Source organism: Elgaria multicarinata, chromosome 1 (assembly GCF_023053635.1).
Source record: "Elgaria multicarinata webbii isolate HBS135686 ecotype San Diego chromosome 1, rElgMul1.1.pri, whole genome shotgun sequence".
Classification (NCBI taxonomy): Eukaryota; Metazoa; Chordata; class Lepidosauria; order Squamata; family Anguidae; genus Elgaria; species Elgaria multicarinata.
The window spans coordinates 210564075-210586916 of record NC_086171.1 but is presented as its reverse complement, the minus strand read 5'-3'; the positions used below and the strand labels follow the sequence as shown (position 1 = coordinate 210586916).

The 22842-nt window shown below is 45.0% G+C and overlaps 1 protein-coding gene across 1 annotated transcript in view; it reads left to right on the top strand.

Moving 5' to 3' along the window:
* The window catches only part of MYT1 (myelin transcription factor 1), a 116901-nt gene extending 94059 nt beyond the window's left edge, over nucleotides 1-22842 (top strand). The window contains exons 18-22 of the mRNA XM_063120970.1: nucleotides 5550-5771; nucleotides 10701-10792; nucleotides 15734-15837; nucleotides 17306-17449; nucleotides 22676-22842. Coding sequence (XP_062977040.1) covers nucleotides 5550-5771; nucleotides 10701-10792; nucleotides 15734-15837; nucleotides 17306-17449; nucleotides 22676-22816 — 703 coding nt within the window. The 3' untranslated portion in view covers nucleotides 22817-22842. The remainder of the gene's footprint in view (nucleotides 1-5549; nucleotides 5772-10700; nucleotides 10793-15733; nucleotides 15838-17305; nucleotides 17450-22675) is intronic.

Here is a 22842-nt window from a genome sequence, read left to right as displayed (position 1 = left end):
ATTGCTCCATCTGTGTGCCAGAAAACTGCTTGGCTGCAGTCCGAGATTTCCACGCTGCCACCGAGAAGAATCTAATATAGTCCCTGGTGCCTTGTTGCTCCTTCCTCACGCCATTTACCGCGCTGTTTACATCCAAGGGCATGCTTTCTGCCCCAGCCACGCAGTATCACGTAAGCAATAAATTACAACCGTCTTCCACGTAGCACCTCAACCTTCTGCCTTCCCTCTTAAAAGGAAGACGACAATTCAGGAGGGTGACTATTCAGTTGGCCACCCGTTACTACCACTTCAATTAAACAGCAATAATAAATTTAAAAAAACATTCACACACGCGCACACACACACACCCCGACACATCCCAAGCCAGCTGTTTGCTACAATAAGGCTCTGGTTTATTTTTTACAATAAAAGTGTAATGAAAGTTAAATTAACAGTGTAAAATATGTAACGGCTGGGCCGTAAACGGCACATACTAATCGCTGCCTTCCCCCTTTCTTTCCTCCCCCAGTCTCTTTCTTTTTCTCCTGAGGTTTCAGTAATTTGCTTGCGATCATATAAACAGCGACACCGTTATGAATTTAGTGAGCATCCTGCTGGCAGCGATATAATAAGTGAATTGTGCCACATTTGCAGATGATTAAAAACAGGATCAGCGTTTTTCAAATTATCTCGGAGGGGGGATGAAATAACAGTGGTGCAGCCCTCGACTGTCAACTCCTCTGCTCTCTCTCTCTTTTTTTTTTATGGAATAAAATAAAAATAATGATGATAACAATGAAACGTAGAATGTGAATTTCAAGCGCGGGCGGGCGCTTGTTTTGACAGTCGTCTTTGACGTCCCTAATTGCTGGCTCACATAAAGGGATGGCTCCGCTGTTTCTCATCAGCCCCTTCCTTTTAAAGCTTTGACTAGTAACAAACTTTTATGTGCGTTTATAATTGACATGTATATTTAAACAAATGCAAACAATTGCAGAAACCTTAATTGCAAGGGCATTATAAGAACAGGGCTGACAACTTCAGATTGCAGAAGAAATGGGATGAGACATCGGGTGGGATCAAGTCAGGCGGAGCCAGAGAGAGTGTCTGGAGGGATTTAGAAGGTGACGGGGAGGATCTGGAGAAATCTGGTTCAGAAGAAGAGTCTAGAGGAATTTGGTGAGCCAGGATATAGAGCAGAACTGGGAAATATGTGGCCCTCCAGATGTTATTGGACTGCAACTCCCATCAGCCCTAGCCAGCATAGCCAATAGTGAGAGATGATAGGAGTTGTAGTCCAACAACATCTGGATGGCCACAATTTCCCCATCCCTGATACAGAGCAAGGATCGTATGAGCTACGGAAGGAATCTGCATTCAACATAAGGTCTGGACCGAACCCTGCTACTTTATTTTTATTTATTTATTTTCATTTCTATACCGCCCAATTGCTGAAGCTCTCTGGGCGGTTCACAAAAGTTAAAACCATAAGTACCGCATAAATATTATATATTTTATAATATATATATATATCAGTAGTTTGTGTATCCTACACTCACGCAGAGAGCTGCACATATGCTCCCTGCACACAATTGGGTTCCCTGCTTTTTTTTTTTTTGGCAGGGTTTCTGCCTGCAACTATATTTGTATAGCCCATACAAATGTAGTTGCATGGAAGCCTGGCAGGGACATGGCCTGCATTCTCCCCATGCCTTACGTATAAACATTGAGCCTGTACAGTTTTGAAGATCTGAATAGGGTTAACGAGTCCCCTCAGTTCCAGGATTAGGAAGAGACTTTTAAATGCTCTTTTATTTTATCAGGCATTTAGGCCTTAGCTAGACCTAAGGTTTGTCCCAGGGTTGTCCCTGCCTGCTCCTGGGATCCCCTGTGTTTCATTTACATGAACAGGAAGGGCTGGTGCCAGGCTTTTTTGTGTCCTAGGCAAGCCGAGCTGCTTTCACCCTCACCCCACCATACCCCCCCACCCCAGGTAGGCAGAGACAGGCGGGGATGAGGCCGCGTTACCTACCTTTCCCTCACCTGAAGTCCTCCCAGCTTGGCTTCGGCTGATTGGGATGCTACAGTGGGGCGGGCGGGCAGCTCCACGTTCTGACGTCCGGCGTGCCCAGAGGCCAGAATGTGGTGCCGTCCGTTCGCCGCCGCCCCGCCCCCCAGCATCCCAGCTTGGCTTTGTGGGGCGAGCGTGGAGCTATCTGTTCGCTCCGCCCCCCAGCGTCCTTGCTTGGCTTTGGCTGGGCGAGCCCAGCCAAAGCCAAGCCGGGAAGCTGGAGGAGGGGCGGTCAGACGGCTCCAAGTTCTGACGTTCGGCGCGTGCCGGACATCAGAATATGGAGCCATCCGCCTCCCCCCCCCCAGTGTCTCGGGTTGGCTTCAGCTGCTGGGCGGGTGCCCAGCTGAAGCCAAGCCAGAGACGCTGGGGGGGGGGGAGCGGCGGAAGGGCAGCTTTGGAATGGTGCGCCCGGAAGCTGCCCTCGCTCGGCCAGAGCAGCTCTGGGAGTGGGAGGGCGACTTCCGGGCGCACCGTTCGGCGCCCCCTTACCTTGGCGCTCTAGGCGGCCGCCTGACTGGCCTCTATGGCAGCGCCAGCCCTGTGAACAGGGATGACCCCGGGACGATCCCGGGATAAACCTTAGGTCTTGCTAAGGCCTTAGACTCACGTGGGCAATTTCCAGAGCTGATATCGTTGGCGGCTGTTGCTTTATGTCATGTTATATGCTCACTTTTATAGCCATGGATGCTGAATTCCTCTTCATAAGTGGAAGGGCTCCTTCTGTTTGTGGAAATGTTTCCCATCCAATGGAGGATTCCACTTGTGGAACAGGGGGAGCGACCTTTGCTGATTCCCCATGCAGCCCCTCCCCATTGTCCCCCACCCTCCATAGCTGATTTTCAGGAGGTGCAAGTGGCTGCATGGGGGAGGAGCAGAACTCCACTCCCGGGACCCTCCAGCAGAAAGGAACTCAGGAACCACATACATATATACTGATATAGACATTTTTATTATAGACATTATCAATGTACATGGTATCAATGTACATACAACAAAAGCAAAGAAAAAAGAAAGAGAGAGAGAGATGGCAGGTCCGCATCTCAAGCAACTTACAATCTTAACTTTATATTCTAAAATACAATGTTTTTAAGGACAGATCTGACAAAGAGAAAGGAGAGGAAAGGGGTCACATGGCATGAATTAAACAAAATATATTATAGATCTTGAAAAAGTGCAGAAAAAGGCAACTAAAGTGATTAAGGGGCTGGGGCATCTCCCCTATGAGGGAAGGTTACAACAGCTGGGATTGTTTAGCTTGGAGAAAAGGAGGCTGAGGGGAGACCAGATAGAGGTGTACAAAATCATGCATCGTATGGAGAATGTGGATAGGGAGACATTTTCCTCTGTCTCTCATAATAATAGAACTCGGGTCATCCCATGAGCTATGGAATTTGCTACCACAAGGTGTAGTGATGGCCACCACTTTGGATGGCTTTGAAGGGTTTATTTATTTATTATTTATTTATTTATTACATTTTTATACCGCCCAATAGCCGAAGCTCTCTGGGCGGTTCACAAAAATTAAAACCATCATAAAACAACCAACAAGTTAAAAATACAAATACAAAATACAATATAAAAAGCACAACCAGGATAAAACCACGCAGCACAATTGATATAAGGTTAAAATACAGAGTTAAAACAGTATAATTTAAATTTGAGTTAAAATTAAGTGTTAAAATACTGAGAGAATAAAAAGGTCTTCAGCTGGCGACGAAAGGAGTACAGTGTAGGAGCCAGGTGCACCTCTCTGGGGAGCTCATTCCACAACCGGGGTGCCACAGCGGAGAAAGCCCTCCTCCTAGTAGCCACCTGCCTCACTTCCTTTGGCAGGGGCTCACGGAGAAGGGCCCCTGTAGATGATCTTAAGGTCCGGGTAGGTACATATGGGAGGAGGCGTTCCTTCAAATAACCTGGCCCCAAACCGTTTAGGGCTTTAAATGTCAATACCAGCACTTTGAATCGGGCCCGGACCTGGACTGGCAGCCAATGAAGTTGTAAAAGGACTGGCGTAATGTGATCTCGCCAGCCAGTCCCTGTTAGTAAACGGGCTGCCCTGTTTTGTACCAGCTGAAGCTTCCGGACTGTTTTCAAATTGTGGGTTGGATAAATTCCTGGAGGAGAAGGCTATCAATGGCTACTAGCCCTGATGGTTATGTGCTACCTCCAGTATCTGAGGCAGTAAGCCTGTGTGCACAAGTTGCTGGGGAACGTGGGTGGGAGGGTGCTGTTGCACCATGTCCTCCTTTGTTGGTCTTTGGTCGACAGCTCCTTGGCCACTGTGTGAACAGAGTGCTGGACTAGATGGACCCTCGGTCTAATCCAGCATAGCACTGTTGCATGTACACTTGCTTTGATTCAGCTGGGGGTGAGAAATAAGGGTTTAAGCTAAAGACTTTGTGGAGCGGAAATGAAAACCATTCCATGTAAATGAGTTGTTCCAGGAAGTGATGATGACTGGCAGGCAGTGTAGATCCACACAGTCTCACAAGCCAATATTACTAGGATACGGAAAAGAATCTTGTGCCAAAGGCTGATCTGTGTACTGCAAGTATGGACGCAACTCAGCCCTGGTGTAAAGTCAAGAGAAGAAGGGGCAGCAAGAGAAATGTTTGCTATTGCTGGTGGTAGTATATCTCCTGTTTTGAAGACAGGACTCAAGTTTATATTCTTTGAAAAATATATATAAAAAATAAATGCATTATATTTATGTTTGTTCTTGTTTGACCTCTCATAGGGAGAGCACACACACATACACCCATTTCACCCCATTAGAGCAAACGGTCAGGGAACGCAGCAGATATCTATTTTTATAAACTGAAGATGCACAACTGTGCCTCAGCAAAGTAAAGAATAAAAGGTCCTGTGCAGTTTCGGATGTGTGTGTGTATGGCGGGGATTGTTTGAGGGGGGAAATTAAAAAAAAATCCTAAAAATCAAGGGATGATAGGATTTGCTTTTAAACTTTGCATGACTAAAGCCCTACTTAAGAGTTACCAGGGTGCCAAGTTTCAGCTCTTTATCTTTTTTAAAAAAAGAGATGTATGCATTTGTGTTAATTCCCATTGACGATAATAGTGCGGTTCTCCAAAAATGGAGTGGTTGTCCGACGAGTAATGACGGAGCGCCTCCAAAAATTGGAGTGGGAAACCCACTCAACGGAGCTCCACCCCAAATTTTGGGGAGGAGCAGACCTGCTCTGCACACCCCTAAAGAATATGTTAACCTTGAAGTCATGCTTTCTGCATCGTCAGAGGCTTAAGATGAAATGGTGGAAGAGGGTTTGTAGACATTCAAATTTGGACTCTACCAGGTGTGGTTTCATGTTTCACCTGGATCTGCCCCAGGATTGCTGGGAACAAGAATGAGGCAAACAATAGTTGATCCCCCATTTCTGAAAATATAAAATCCAGCTGTTATTGAGAACCATCTCTCCATATTTGTAAGGCCTTCTTGTTCACAGTTTCCACCCTTGTTTCTCTTTGCATTTCTCTAGGTGCCCTGTTCCTGGCTGTGTTGGGCTTGGACACATCAGTGGTAAATATGCTTCCCATCGCAGTGCCTCCGGGTGCCCCCTTGCAGCCCGGAGGCAGAAAGAAGGGTCTCTCAATGGCTCATCCTTTTCATGGAAGTCACTCAAGAACGAGGGTCCAACCTGTCCAACCCCAGGTTGTGATGGCTCAGGTCATGCAAACGGAAGCTTCCTCACACATAGAAGGTAAACATTATGCATGCAGCTTCAATCTCTTATGCAGAAATTAGTAATTGAAATCCACATTGCAAAGCCATCTGGATGTCCTCTCAGCAACCCTGAGCTCCTGGAACCAAGCTAAATATTTTAGATCTTTTAGACCATCCCTCTTAAAACGAGAAGGAAAGAATTTCATCCCGATCTGTGCCAAATAGCCTGAGGATCCTGTAAAGTGTGCATGTCACCCTGAAATACAGAGCAGGATCCTGGATCTGCATGGATGTTTTTGTGCAACAATTACTGAGATCCCAAGAGAGGGTGTTCACATGATCCACAAACATACACACACACACACACACACACACACACACTATACTGTGTTCTGAAGATCACACTCTAATAGCCTCTTCAGATTTTATATTCTTTCCTGCCACTGTAGCTGAACAGTGATTAGGAGCAGGCCAGGGGTTATTCACTGCTCTGCACTTGGAGCAGAAGAGACCCCAGGTCCACTCCCAACCTCTTCCCAGATGTAATCCGGGGTGGGGTGGTGAGGAACAATTTCTCAACAGAACCTGTGTTCCTTGCCCTTTAAACATTCAGTGGGAAGCCAAGGAAAATAAACTATAGATTGGAACGTTAACAGTGTAATTGTTAACATTCCAATCTACTGAGAAATTAGTCCCATAGAATTCAATAGGACTTATTCCAGGTAAGTATATAGAACTGCTGCCTAAATGGACAAATTCATTCAAAGTTTCATTTAGCAATCCACATCTCAGAAGCTATATGTGGATGCTGCATTTTTTTCAAAACATAGATTCTATTATTTGTTATTTTAATTTTGTGACTTGAATGTATTTTCTCTTCCAGACTATGCTGGTCAGTGCACATTTTTCAGTAGAAAGAGTAGTGTTTGTTTTAAAGCTTTCTTCAACTCCAGTTTTTGATTTCTCCTTTTTTTAATCACCGAATAATCTTGAAAACAGACTCAAGTGAGCTGTTCTTGTGAATATGTAATACAGGTATCTAATGATTTGGAGTTTGGTGCAATTAGCTACATACCTCAAAAGTCTAAACACAGCTGTTTATTAACTGGAAGAATGTGGGGGGAGCATGTTCAGAGGAGGGCAACAAGGATGATCAGGGGTCTGGAAACAAAGCCCTATGAGGAGGGACTGAAATAATTGGGCATGTTTAGCCTGGAGAAGAGAAGATTGAGGGCAGACATGAGAGCACTCTTCAAATACTTAAAAGGTTGTCACACAGAGGAGGGCCAGGATCTCTTCGCGATCCTCCCAGAGTGCAGGACACGGAACAACGGGCTCAAGTTATAGGAAGCCAGATTCCGGCCAGACATCAGGAAAAACTTTCTGACTGTTCGAGCAGTACGACAATGGAATCAATGACCTAGGGAGATTGTGGGCTCTCCCACACTAGAGGCCTTCAAGAGGCAGCTGGACAGCCATCTGTCAGGGATGCTTTAAGGTAGATTCCTGCAATGAGCAGGGGGTTGGACTTGATGGCCTTATAGGCCCCTTCCAACTCTGCTATACTATCTCATTGACTTCTGATTTTGAATGCTGAAAATTCAGTCTGTTTCAAATCTAGGCAAAACGTGTTTCTGCCCTGCGAATTTCATTCATGCCCAGTGTTATGGAAGCTGATGCATCCACTTATCCTTAATTTAAACCCTACATCACAACATGTATGGAGAAGATTCAGAACTACTTTTTTTCCTCTAAGAGAGATTGCCTTCTACTGTATTGCCCATTTGCCTGAACCGTCTCAGATTATAGCCTTCATCACACGTGGGAAAACATGCTCCCTACCGTCACTTCTCTGCTCCTGGTTTCGTTGCTCAGTTACTTCCTGTTTCAAAACAGGAAGTAAACAACGAGAACCAGGCCCATTCAGTCGGGCATTCTAAGCACGCTGCTTCTCCTGCACACAGCAGGAGAAAGCAGCAACTTCTAGTTTTAAAAATATTTCGGACTTTCTAGGGGTTTTCTTGTGGCACAAGGAAGGCCAGAAGGGGCGCTGGAGGCAGACAATGTCATGTGAGGGACCTGCAAAAAATCCACGAGTGCCCAGTAATGAGCGTGCAATGAAACGCTTGTCAGATGGAGGCATATAAATACAAACATAGGAGGTGTTGTACCAAGAGCTAGTTGTACATCCATTTTGCACTGATATGTAGCTGAGCCAAGGGATCTAGAAAAAAAACCTGACAGTTGCTGAGTTTTTCATTGGGATCAGGGCTGGTGCTACCATAGAGGCCACTCAGGCGGCTGCCTAGAGCGCCAAGCTAAGAGGGGGCACCGTGCAGCACTCACATGCGTTGTTGGCTGTGAGCCGGGCTGGGCCAGCCTGTCAGCTGGGCCTGGGCGGGTGAGATGGTGCCCCGCACCCACCCAGCCAAAGCGAAGCCAGGGACACTGGGGTGGTGGGGTGGCTCCACATTTGGACTTCCACCCGGAAGCCACCCTCCCAGAGCCGCTCTAGCCACCCGGAAGCTGCCCTCCCAGAGCCAGGAGGCTGCCAGAAGAAGAAGAAAAAGTATGTGGCGAGCTCGAACCTTAGGGTGACCATATGACCGGCTCTGACCGGATTTGTCCGGGTTTTTGATCACAAATCCGGGAGGGGGAGGGGAAATCCGGATTTTTCCAAAGAGCAGCTCTAATGGGAATTAACAAAAATGCTTATAACTCCGTCATTTTTAAAGATAAAGAGCTGAAAGTTGGCACCATGATAGCTTTTAGGTAAAGCTTTAGCCATACCAAATTTGAAATAGATCTGTTCATCCATTGATTTTTAGAATTTTTTTTAAAATTTGAGGATTTAATTTTTTAAAAAAAAAATATTATTTTAAAAGATAAAGAGATGAAACTTGGCACCATGATTGCTCTTAACAAGGACTTTAGCTGTGCTAAGTTTGAAACAGATCTGTCCATCCATTGAGTTTTAGGATTTTTTTTTAAAGTTTGAGGTTTTAAAATTATTTTTTTTAAAATGACATTTTTAAAAGATAAAGGGCTGAAAGTTGGCACCATGATAGCTCTTAAGGAGAGATTTAGCCATGCCAGGTTTGAATCAGATCTGTTCATCCATTTTTTTAAAGGGTTTTTTTAAAAGTTCAAAGTTTTAAAATTATTGTGTTTTAAAACTGCTGGAGCCATATCCTTCAAACTCAGGTTGTCAAACCTCCTCTTTGGGGTTGTGCATATTGAGCTGTTTCAGCCCTTGGCATTAAGGGGATCTCCAGTCTTTAGGTAAACTGTCACAACACCCACCCTAATGTTAGAGTAGAGAAACTTGTGACAATTATACACAAGCTTTTTTAAAAAAATTGAAATTAAAAAAAGCCAGCCATCCGGCCGGCCAGTAACAAGCCCTGCAGGAGCTATACTAGAGTGACCAGATTTAAAAGAGGGCAGGGCCCGTGTATGTTTAACTGTTGTGATGAAGAGGGAAGTTCACCAGGTTCCCCATATATACAAATGACACCTGTTGAAATTTCCTTTTCAATACAACTGTTAAAGATACAGGAGCCCTGTCCTCCTTTTCATACGGTCACCTAAATTAAACACCCACCCCAGATTATACCCACAGTATATTTAGAGCAGATCCTGAATTAAACCTGCTTCCCTCATAGCTAGGGGAAAGGTTTTAATTAATCTCTCAGGTCTTCAAGTGGTGGGGCTCGGCCTGAGAAGGATTTATGCAACGGGCCTAGTATAAGGGTCTGTTACGTCACTGTGGGTATCTCATGCAGTGCTCAGATGTAGTCCTGAACAGTTCATTGTGCTATCTGGGAGTACTGCAAGTTTTAGGATTAGAATTGTTCGGGTTTATGGGACATAAAATATGCACTTTGATTAAAATCCGCATTTTATAGCTGAATCTTTTATGGGCCAACCTGCAAGGGAATTTCTCTCATAAATAACTGACATTTCTCTTTTTTTGAACTTTCAAACACAAGCTTGTCCAAATGATGGCAAATTCCTGATGGATGTATAAAAAATACTGCTTATAGAGTCAGCTGAAAAATCTGCCACTGGGAAATGGTTTTACAATGAACATAAAATAGCTGTTTTCTTTATGTAATTTTCCCCCACTGAAAAAAGGAGGAGGAAATAATAAAAAACAGAAATTAGAGGAATCTTTCTTCTCCCAAAGAACAAAAATACATTTTTCGCTTTGTTTTGAAAACAAATGTAAACATTTCTAGTCACAAAATGTGAGGGGAATTTCAACAGTTTCAACGAAAAATGCTTCTTTGAAAAACTTTTCCAAATCTTTCCCTTTCTATTTTGGATCAGAACGAATGATTTCAGCCAAGCTGAACTTTTCCCAGAAAAACACTGTTATTCACTTTTCCTCTGCTCTGTTTTGGCACACTGGTTTTCCATGGCTTCTGTTAATTCTGCTTCTTCTTAGGAATATAGGATGCAGCCTTATACCAAGTCAGAACATTGGTCCATCTAGTTCAGTGTTGTCTACACTGACTGGCAGCTTCTATTTATTTATTTGCTTTATACTCCACCTTTCAGCCAAGAATGGTGCTCAAGCCAGCTCTATAGAATTTCAGAGAGGGCTTTCAGAGTCCTAATTCTTCCTGAATTAGTCGGAGAGATTAGGGATCATGTAATGATTATCACAAAGTTATACCAGCTATTAAATCACCAGATATCAGGACCTAAAAACTTGTGGGTAAACAGATCCAATCAGATTTCTCAGTGGGGTCAAATGAGAGAATTGAGAGTGAGGCAAATGAGGGCAATATAAATTAATAAGTTAATATTTTTACTGTGAATGCTAATTAACAACCCAGAAGAGAAACTTTTTTTGCTACTACTTAAAATACGGTGTATATTTAAGGTCTTAGCCTTAATATTATGTAGTTGCAGTTACTTTTGGAAGTTCTATTAAAATCCTCTTTTACTTGTCTTTCAGCCTGTCGGGGTGTCCAAGAGCTACATTTGCTGGGAAAAAGGGAAAAATCTCAGGGGATGAAATTCTCAACACTAAATTCAAGACCAGCGATGGTAAGAGAACATGATTTATCACTTGGCTAGTTCTGCAACATAACTTCATAAACGATGTGTATACTGACACCATTAACAGTATCATTGGACCAAGAAAATCCCTGCAAATTTAATTAGAACTTGGTAACTTAGTTGCTAAAATGTTTGCTTTACTATTCAAGCAGAATATTTATTGCACTCTGAAGGTCCCTGACAACATTGAACACAAATCTTGTTTCAGTTTACATCCTCTCCAATATCTGAACAAAATGTATATTATTCTCAATTAAATTCTTGCACATATGGCTAGCGTAGCTTCCCAAAAGCTAGAAATATACTACACCGCTAAAATACTCCTAAAATGTTCCCAATTTTCTTCCTACTAGATCACGTGATATGCTTGAATGTTGTGGTTTCATAGAATCATAGAATCATAGAATAGCAGAGTTGGAAGGGACCTACAAGGCCATCGAGTCCAACCCCCTGCTCAATGCAGGAATCCACCCTAAAGCATCCCTGACAGATGGTTGTCCAGCTGCCTCTTGAATGTGAAAAGGAAAGGAAAGGAACCTCTCGTGCAAGCACTGAGTCATTACTGACTCTTGGAGGGACGCCAGCTTTCGCTGATGTTTTCTTGGCAGGCCTTATAGCGGGGTGGTTTGCCATTGCCTTCCCCGGCCATTATTACCTTTCCCCCAGCTAACTGGGTACTCATTTTACCGACCTCGGGAGGATGGAAGGCTGAGTCGACCCGAGCTGGCTGCCTGAAACCAGCTTCCGCTGGGATTGCACTCAGGCCGTGGGGAGAGTTTCAGCTGCAGAAACTGCTGCTTTACCGCTCTGCGCCACATGAGACCAATTTAAATCCTTCTTCAGCTGTGTCACTTACCATGGGTTGTCAAACCCAGTGTGATGGCGTGGCTGGCACTTTAAACTGTGCAGTAGAAAGGACCTGGTTCCAAGCTGTGAGCTCTAGAGAACCTTACTTGCGCCTGTGTTCTCTCAGATTCAGCTCCCCCACCTCCCAGTCTTTAAAATGTTAAGAACATAAGATGAGACGTGCTGGATCAGATCTAAATCCTATCTGGCCCAGCATTCAGTTTGCACAATGGCCAACCAGATGCACGTATGAAGCCCACAAGCAGGGCATGAGTGTACTAGAATGCTACAGTGTCCTCCTCGCTCATGTTCCCAGCAATTGGCATAGAGAGGCATACTGCCTCTGATACTGAAGGTAACATATAGCCATCATGACTAGTAGTCACTGATAAATTTGCCTAATCCTCTTTTAAAGCCATCCAATTTGGTTGTCCTCATTTCATCTAATGGAAGCAAATTCTATAAGGTTAGGGTTGATGACCCAGTGCTCTTCAACATTTTTATTAATGATTTGGATGAGGAGGTGGAGGGAACGCTGATCAAATTTGCAGATGACACAAAATTGGGTGGGATAGCTAATACCCTGGAAGACAGAAACAAACTTCAAAGTGATCTTGATAGGCTGGAGTGCTGGGCTGAAAACAACAGAATGAAATTTAATAGGGATAAATGCCAAGTTCTACATTTAGGAAATAGAAACCAAAGGCACAGTTACAAGATGGGGGATACTTGGCTCAGCAATACTACAAACGAGAAGGATCTTGGAATGGTTGTAGATCACAAGCTGAATCTGAGCCAACAGTGCGATATGGCTGCAAGAAAGGCCAATGCTATTTTGGGCTGCATTAATAGAAGTACAGCTTCCAAATCGCGTGAGGTACTGGTTCCTCTCTATTCGGCCCTGGTTAAGCCTCATCTAGAGTATTGCGTCCAGTTCTGGGCTCCACAATTCAAGAAGGACGCAGACAAGCTGGAGCGTGTTCAGAGGAGGGCAACCAGGATGGTCAGGGGTCTGGAAACAAAGCCCTATGAAGAGAGACTGAAAGAACTGGGCATGTTTAGCCTGGAGAAGAGAAGATTGAGGGGAGACATGATAGCACTCTTCAAATACTTAAAAGGTTGTCACACAGAGGATGGCCAGGATCTCTTTTCGATCCTCCCAGAGTGCAGGACATGGAATAATGGGCTCAAGTTAAAGGAAGCCAGGTTCCAGCTGGACATCAGGAAAAACTTCCTGACTGTTAGAGCAGTATGACAATGGAATCAGTTACCTAGGGAGGTTGTGGCCTCTCCCACACTAGAGGCCTTCAAGAGACAGCTGGACAACCATCTGTCAGGGATGCTTTAGGGTGGATTCCTGCATTGAGCAGGGGGTTGGACTCGATGGCCTTGTAGGCCCCTTCCAACTCTGCTATTCTATGATTCTATGATTCTATGACCTGACCTTACAGGGGTGTAATAAGGATTAATGAAATAATGGCATAGTTCGCACACCGCAACAAAAAAACTGGGTTGTTCTGATCGAGCCAGTGTGCTGATCACCACAGTTCGATCATTCCTCTTTGGCTGATCCTGCCAGCAGAAGCAGCCAAACAACCCGGGGTTTCAACTCTGGCTTGTTGCAGGAGAGACAAGCCAAAGTTCTGGGTTTGGACGTCGTGCTAAAGAACTCAGAGATGGAGCATGCCTGGGTTATTTAGCTGCTCCCTCTGACAGGAGAATCCAAGCAGGATCGATCGAGCTGCAGTGACCAGCAAATTGGCTTGTTCAAGAAAAAAACAAGGTTTTAAAAGACAGGAGTTGTCACTGCATGCAAATTGGCCATTGTATATAAAATGCCTGGAACATTCAAATTGTGCGATATTGTTTAGATCGTACACTGGAGCCCAGATTCATTCTTCCTCATCCCACCCCACCCCACTATGAAATTCTCAACGCTAAACTCAAGACCAGCGATGGTAAGAGAATAAAATTGATTACTTGGTTGATAGCCTTGAGAGATTTCCACTAGGGGTGTGCATGGACCCCCCACTCCGCTTCACTTTCAGATCCGTTATTTTTCGGATCGGGCCGCTCCGCCCCGTCCCCACTCCGCCTATGCCCACTCTGCTCCGCTCGGAGCTCCGGATCCGGATCGGAGCTCCGTTCCCCCCCCCATAGGGGGGGGTTACCGGGCCCTGCCGCCATCGCCGCCCATGTGGCAACGGTGGCAGAGCCCGGTAAGGGGGAGGGGGGCCTTACCTGCCTCCATCCGTGGTCCGTCGCCATCTTCAATTGAGCCCGCGGTTCCACCAGGAAGTCTGGGCCGCAAGCGGCCCAGACTTCCTGCTGGAACCACGGGCTCAATTGAAGACGCTGACGGACCGCGGACGGAGGCAGGTAAGGGAGAGGAGGGGGGGGTTACCAGGCCCCGCTGCTGTCGCCGCATGGGCGACAGCGACAGCGGCAGGGCCCGGTAAACCCCACTTACCTTTCCGGCGGAGCTCCGGATCGAGGCGAAGGATCCGCCTTCACCTCGATCCTCTTCGCCACACTCCGCCGGCCCCCCAATCCTCTTCGCCTCCACCTTAAGGGCAGGCGAAGCCCCCCACTCCGCTTCTAATTCGCCGGTCCGATTAGAAGCGGAGCACATCCCTAATTTCCACCCTTAAAGGCAGGCTAAAAAATACTTTTAGGTTAAATTATAAATTGCCCCTGAGTTGGTACTGAACTCATTCTGTGCTTTCCATGACTTTGCTTTTCTTCAGTGTATCGAATCGCTTTTGCATAGTCCAAGCCATTTCTCTGAGTAAGGCCAGGCCTGATTTCTCTGTGACTCAGTGAACGAAACCTTCTCCCAGTTTCCCATATTTTAATAGCTGTAGGGCCAACCAACAGACCTTTGCATTCTGGGACATATAACAAGATCTGTTTAAATTTCCTCCAGTCAGTCTAAAAACCTATTCTGCTTGATTAAGAACGTTTTGTGGTGTTGCAAATTTGCCACACTTCAAATGGTTGGTGTTTATCTCTCTTATTTATTTATTTATTTATTTATTGCATTTATATACCGCTCCATAGCTGAAGCTCTCTGGGCAGTTTACAAAAGTTAAAAACAATGAACATTAAAACAAATATACAAAAATTTAAAAGCATAAAAACAGCAATATCCATTTAAAACAGCTCTTCTGGGGTCAGTTTAAAAACTCAGCATATGTTGTTAACTGCCTGGGAGAACAGAAAAGTCTTAACCTGGTGCCGAAAAGATAGCAATGTTGGCACCAGGCGAGCCTCGTTGGGGAGATCATTCCATAATTGGGGGGCCACCACTGAAAAGGCCTTCTTCCTGGTTGCCATCCTCCAAGCTTCCCTCGGAGTAGGCACTCGAAGGAGGACCTTAGACGTTGAGCGCAGTGTACGGGTAGGTTCATGTCGGGAGAGGCATTCTGTCAGGTATTGTGGACCCAAGCCGTGTAAGGCTTTATAGGTTAAAACCAGCACCTTGAATTGGGCTCAGGAACGTATAGGCAGCCAATGCAAGTGGGCCAGAATCGGTGTTATATGTTCGAACCTTCTGGTTCCGGTTATCAGTCTGGCTGCTGCATTTTGCACAAGCTGCAGCTTCCGAACGTCTTCAAAGGCAGCCCCACGTAGAGCGCATTGCAGTAATCTAATTTGGAGGTTACCAAAGCATGGACAACTGTAGTTAGGTCATCCCTGTCCAGAAAAGGGCGTAGCTGGGCCACCAACAGAAGTTTGTAAAAGGCAGTCCGTGCCACCAAGGCCGCCTGAGCCTCCAGGGATAGAGATGATTCTAGGAGAACCCCAAGCTACAAACCTGCTCCTTCAGGGGGAGTGCAACCCCATCCAGAACAGGTTGAACACCCACTATCTGGTCAGAATATTACATGTATATTCTGCCTTTCTTCCATTCTGGAACTCAAGGTGGCATACATGATGGTCCCCAGGTGGTCTCCCATTCAAACACTGACCAAACCCAGACAAGGATTCAGCAAAAATTGCACCATGTTTTGGATCTATTTGTATATATTAGTGCAGGACATTTTCTGGCTGCTGTTTCATTTCAGCCTTTCACCCTTACAGTTCTAGAGAATGATGAAGAAATTAAGCAGTTAAACAAAGAAATTAGTGAGCTGAATGAATCCAACACTGAGATGGAAGCAGCCATGGTGAAGCTGCAGTCACAGGTATGTGTACTCGATCGCTTGCATAGCTACGCTTCACAGTCATGGGCTGATGCCAAGTCAACAGAGTTCATTGCAATGGCCCCATAAATGAAGTGCCTCAAATTCCTTTATCCGTTGGATGGAGTGTAGCTTGATCTCCTGCACTCTGAACTCAACAAGATCCTCTGCTCCTCAGAGTTTGGGCACGCTCAAGGTGATAGAAATGTGTAAGCCTAATGAACAAGCATTTATTTTCCTTCTCTTTGCTCCTTATGTGAAGACTGAGCTTACTTTCTCTGTAAATGCTTGGGAACTCAATGCTTGAGTTCCAGCATTGTCCTGTTTTTTATGGAAAGACCTCAGAACAGTGGGAAATGCTTAAGCCTGGATGGTGTAAGGGTGAGCACCGTGCCATCTTGCCACATATCTTAGAATTATGGCCTCAAACACAAAAATGCATGAGAATTGGTGGAGAATTAGCGTGGTGCTGTGCCCGTTCCCCCAGATTTGGTGTTTGATAGCAAGAAAAAGAAATGACCTGAAAGCCAAAGCAGGCTTTTCGAACTTGGGTACAAAAATTGGCTGCAGCCAAATGGGAAAATATGCACATGGCACTGGCAATTGTGAATAGCATATGTGCATTTAAGGCTGCAGTCCTCCCTGTACATGGACTAGAGAGGCCTGGATTCAAATCCCTGTGCAGCCACAAAGCTGTCTGAGTGACACTGAGCCAGTCACTAGGAGGTTCTCCACATGAGCGGTTTATTGCATGCTCGTAATTGGTCACTCATGGAAGTTTGCAAGTCCTTTTCATGATGTCGCCAACCTCTGATGCCTCTCCCGCTGTTTTCAAGTGGAAATCCCTCATTTTTATAAAATCCTGAAAATGCAGTAATAAATGGAAAACACGCTGTAAAAGAGCGCCATCTACTGGCGGTAGAATTTAAACATACGAGAGGGAACTGGAAAAAAACAATGAGGAAAGTTCACGTATTTTGCCAATCGTTAAACCCGCGAAGACTCCAGAAGAGAACTTCTGCTGAATGTGGAGAAGCCCTATCTCACAGATTAACTAATACAAAGCATGTGTTCCCTCGCCTCCTATTCCTCTGTAATTTCCCCTGTGTTGAAATATTGTAAACCTTCTGGCCAGGTGCTGCATGCATACAAATGACACCTGCTGAAACTCCCTTTTCTATACAACTGTTAAAGAGACAGGAGCCCTGTCCTCCTTTCCATAGGGTCACCATATGCAAGCAGCAGCCAATGAAGCTGAGTGAAGATTAGGAAATGTGCAGCATGATCTTTTAGTATTATGCATTTTGCATTACTGGCCACAAGTCTGTTGTTTTTGGCAGGAGCCATCGTCTCATGCAGTTTGAAAGAAGAGCAGGATGCAATCCTAATAAACAAGCATTAAATAAACCTTGTGCCACTCAATGGAACTTTCAAAATACTGACCATTTCTCCTCTTGTTTTCACGCTGCAGATCTCAAGCATGGAGAAGAACCTCAAGAACATTGAGGAGGAGAACAAGATTATAGAGGAACAGAACGAAGCCCTCTTCCTTGAGCTCTCAGGACTGAGCCAGACTCTTATCCAAAGTCTTGCCAATATCCGCCTTCCACACATGGTGAGGAACTCTCTTATGAACTCAGCCTCCGTCTGCACGATAAAGCACCAGTTCCCGAAAGCATTTTCAGGAGGAGTTTTGCATATAATTAAGTGAAAAAGCGCTTCCGACCCATAAATTCTTTCTTCGTTTCATAGAATTCTTTGGGGAAAGGACATTATAAAGTAGCACTATTGCCTAAAGTCAGAGTGGTTTAAATGCTTGAGGGGAGACATGAGAGCACTCTTCAAATACTTAAAAGGTTGTCACACAGAGGAGGGCCAGGATCTCTTCTCGATCCTCCCAGAGTGCAGGACACGGAATAACGGGCTCAAGTTAAAGGAAGCCAGATTCCAGCTGGACATCAAGAAAAACTTCCTAACTGTTAGAGCAGTACGACAATGGAATCAGTTACCTAGGGAGGTTGTGGGCTCTCCCACATTAGAGGCCTTCAAGAGGCAGCTGGACAACCATCTGTCAGGGATGCTTTAGGGTGGATTCCTGCATTGAGCAGGGGGTTGGACTTGATGGCCTTGTAGGTCCCTTCCAACTCTGCTATTCTATGATTCTATGATTCTATGAAATACAAAACAGCTATTCGCATCTTCTGTTGGTATCACTCAGAAGAAAAAGAAACGTTTCTGCCAGGGCATTCCTATATGCATGTGTTAACAAGGGTTTCAGGAATCTCTCTCTTGGGTCCCTATACAGAGGGCAAATTAACATGTAGTGAACAATGTCTTCCGCTTGATGTTGGCCACAGATGCACAGTGTGCATTCAGATGGCACCTTGTGATAGCGTCCACCCAGAACTGCAGTTGGCATCACTTGGAATCTCAGTTCAATAAAAGCATTTCTTAGGGAAAGTGGCCTCAGTTTGGACCAATAGCTGGCTCTGAAATGTTCTGTTTTCAAAAGAGGGAACCACCAGGAGAATTTAGAGTTTTTAATTAGTTGTAGATCCCTCCTAGAATCTATCCAAAACAGCCAATCCCTTAGTTACTTCTTAGCCATATCAAGGACGGGCTTCAGCTCAGGAAAGTAATAACTATGCAGGAGCTTTTGGCATGTTGCCGTCCACTAACAATTTTTGTTCATTTCCAGGTAACACATAGAATCATAGAATAGCAGAGTTGGAAGGGGCCTACAAGGCCATCGAGTCCAACCCCCTGCTCAATGCAGAAATCCACCCTAAAGCATCCCCGAGAGATGGTTGTCCAGCTGCCTCTTGAAGGCCTCTAGTGTGGGAGAGCCCACAACCTCCCTAGGTAACTTGTTCCGTTGTCGTACTGCTCCAACAGTCAGGAAGTTTTTCCTGATGTCCAGCTGGAATCTGGCTTCCTTTAACGAGACCATTATTCCGTGTCCTGCACTCTGGGAGGATCGAGAAGAGATCCTGGCCCTCCTCTGTGTGACAACCTTTTAAGTATTGGAAGAGTGCTCTCATGTCTCCCCTCAATCTTCTCTTCTCCAGGCTAAACATGCCCAGTTCTTTCAGTCTCTCTTCATAGGGCTTTGTTTCCAGACCCCTGATCATCCTGGTTGCCGTCCTCTGAACACGCTCCAGCTTGTCTGTGTCCTTCTTGAATTGTGGAGCCCAGAACTGGACACAATACTCTAGATGAGGCCTAACCAGGGCCGAATAGAGAAGAACCAGTACCTCACATATCCAAGATGGATCATGGGTGCTTCCAGATGAGGCTTTTAATGTGCAATCACCATGCCTCTTTCACACAATTTTATGGGACCCGACACAACATCATAACCTAATTGCAATCCCCCTGTGTTTTCCCACCTCTTCTTCCGTCCTTTTTCTTACCTAGGGTGACCATATGAAAAGGAGGACAGGGCTCCTGTATTTTTAACAGTTGCATAGAAAAGGGAATTTCAGCAGGTTTCATTTGTATATATGGAGAACCTGGTGAAATTTCCTCTTCACCACAACAGTTAAAGCTGCAGGTGCCCTACCCTCTTTTAAATCTGGTCACTCTAGTATAGCTCCTGCAGCTTTCACTGTTGTGATGAAGAGGAAATTTCACCAGGTTCTACATATATACAAATGACACCTGCTGAAATTCCCTTTTCTATGCAACTGTTAAAGATACAGGAGCCCTGTCCTCCTTTTCATATGGTCATCCTATTCTTACCACAGAAAATCCGTTAAGGAGGGAAAGAGCAGAATACGACCATAACCTTTGCAGATGTGGCTAGGAAAATGTGTGACTGAGGCACAGTGGGAGTAGTTGTCCCCAGGGAAGGTAAATGACATGTTGGAAATAACCTTCCTTTCTCTATTGCATGCTGTGCCTTTCTGTTTCAGAGCCATTTCATGCCCTGTACTGCAGTCCTTTCCCTGATCTTTCAGCCTTGATTAATTGCTTCCGGGAATGAGATTTCCTCAACCCACACATTTCAATTAGTTATTTGTTTAGTTTATTACTTTGAAGACAGCAGTGCTTACTTCTGAGTATAGGTATGTAGATTCCATCTGTAATCCTGTAACACTGCAATCCTCTAGCCATGTGCTGTAGGCACTTTTTAAATTATTTAACAAGTTCCTCCCTGCTTAAAATCCTCCAAATTCAGAGGCTTCTGAGATACCTATTCCCTGCCATGCTGAAGCAACCCTCGCCTCCCCATCCTCTGTCTTATGTGACTTTAGCTAGATGGGCTTTTTAGTCCATCTAGCATGGGTGCTCCAGAGGGGGAGGGAAGGAGCGTGGAGAAGTCTTAGGATACCTTCTGTTCTGGCCTCTCCAGTCTCTTCCACTCCCCACCCACTTGTCGTCTTCTCTGTTGCTTTTCCGACCTCAGTTGTCTCCATGCCAGCTGGGAGGGGTTGGGGTTGGATCTCGTACTCCCCCTTCTGAAGCCGGAGCACTGTCTCCAATCTCAGAAGCGTTTTCCAAGCAGTCCTGTTATTATTTATTTATTTATTTAGCACCAACAATGTCCTTGGTGCTGTACAGAATATACAAATAAAACAGCAATACCCTGCCTAGAGGCTTACAATCTAAAATCACATTAAAACATATGAAAGGGGGAAGGGGTTACACAAAACAGAAATAAAGGAATAATCATAGCAATGAGAACAGTAAATCAGGCTAAAAAAACACTCTCCCTGGGGACCATAAGATTACTCTCTTACTTAAAAAATAAAATTTTGCTATGATAAAATAGAGATGTTTTCTGGAAGGGTAAATCAAACCTGCACGTTTTCTGGCAGGGTTATGAAACTGACTGGGTTGGGTTGTGAAACTGATTAGCTCAGAACATCTGATTAGATTAGATCCAGTTGTGAAATTGACCAGAGATCAAGCATTCTCAGGTGACATCTATGAGGGGAGACATGATAGCACTCTTTAAACATTTGTCACACAGAGGAGGGCCAGGATCTCTTCTCGATCCTCCCAGAGTGCAGGACACAGAATAATGGGCTCAAGTTAAAGGAAGCCAGATTCCAGCTGGACATCAGGAAAACCTTCCTGACGATTAGAGCAGTACGACAATGGAATCAGTCACCTAGGGAGGTGGTGGGCTCTCCCACACTAGAGGCCTTCAAGAGGCAGCTGGACAGCCATCTGTCAGGGGAGATTTAAGGTGGATTCCTGCATTGAGCAGGGGGTTGGACTCGATGGCCTTCCAACTCTACCATTCTGTGATTCTATGATTCTACTTCTAGCCTGATCTATAAACATGTTTACTTGGAAATAAGCCTAGCTGTAGTCCTCTTGCCCTGTGCTACAAGCATTCATTTGAAAAACAACTGTTTAAATTTTTGGTAGCTGCTCTGCTACAAGCACTGTAAAAGCACACACAAAACAGGATACTAAGATGGAGCTAAGAATCACCCACTTCAAAACATCAGGAGAAGGTGGGGTGGTGACCAATGAGAGATGTGTCTGTATGTGTCAAAAGCCCTGGGATGGGTGTGCGGTGGCGCTGGGTCAATTACATGACGCAGAAGCCACCACGCAGGCATCCTGGGGCTTTCCCCCAAAGCTTCAAAACAAAAAAGTTGGGGATTCAGTACTATACCTACTTAACTTCCACTGAATCAAAGGGGTCTTGCTTTTGAATAAACATGCAGAGGTTGAACTGGTCGTTCAGCATTCTTAGCAAGAATGCCACTTCCTACAACCTCTCTAGGCAGTCTGTTTCTCTGGTAAATTGATGTTAAACTTAGGAACCTCTTTGTAATACTAAACTGAGAAATTTCTTTGTGAACACATTCGTTCCGTAGACAAAAACTGGTTTAAAAGAGTCATTTCCTCTTTTGAGGGAACTCAGGCCGTAGCTAGACCTAAGGTTTATCCCAGGATCATCCCGGGTTCATCCCTGCCTGAGCGCTGATGCCCTGTGTGGCACTTAGGTGAACAGGTTTGACCCCAGGACAATCCTGGGATAAACCTTAGGTCTAGCTGCGGCCTCAGTGAAGGGAGGCTAGAAAAAAATCCCAGCTCTTTCGCCCTTACCAGTCTGCAATTCCCATGACTACTTAGGGTTATCCATGGCAGTTAAACAGATATAAATCCAGTGTAAGTTTGTAGTGTATATCTGGTATGTCCTTGGTAAATAGGCTTGGCATATAGCTAATACAATCCAGACTAAGGCTAATGGTAGGGCCGGCGCTGAAGGACAGGACATTGTGCAACTGGTGCGGGATAGGAGCTTGTGCAGGCATGATGTTCAGGATAAAAATATTTTATATTGTCTGAAAAGGCCCTTTAGCATAGGCATGGCTGCACGTTGTGTGGCTGGCTGCTGCAATAATTCTATTTGGGAGGTAGGCTATAACACTGCATGCAGAGATTAGCTTTTTTTCCCCCTGACAAAATAAATGAGCAAAAAAATGATAAAATTGAACTAGTGTCGCTTGGCCGATGGAAGGCTTCCTGTCAGTGGAACAGTGAGGGGGCAATTCCCCTTTCCCTCTGCAGAGCTCCCTTCGGGGACCCCCAGAGCAGATGTGGAGGCTATAAGAGACAGGAGAAGAAAGTTCTGTTGCATGAGCAGAAATCCACTCAGGCAACGTTGGATGGAACCCTTAGTAGTGAATTATTTAGGAACAGCTGATATACTTGTTTCCCAGGAATGTAGAGAAATTCTGGCCCAGCCTATACTGTGAAACATGGATCTAGTCTCACCTGAGCCCAAGATTAGAGCGTTTTCTCTCTGCATCCTACTTCCAATTAGGCTTCATGGTTGATTGTCATTGCTTTTTGTTTTTGTTTTTGTTGGACCCAGGAGCCAATCAGTGAGCAGAACTTTGATGCCTATGTCAACACCCTTACTGACATGTACACGAACCAGGAGTGCTATCAGAATCCTGAGAACAAAGACCTACTGGAAAGCATCAAACAGGCCATTAAAGGAATTCAGGTCTAATTACAGTGGGGCAAAAAAAGAAAAGG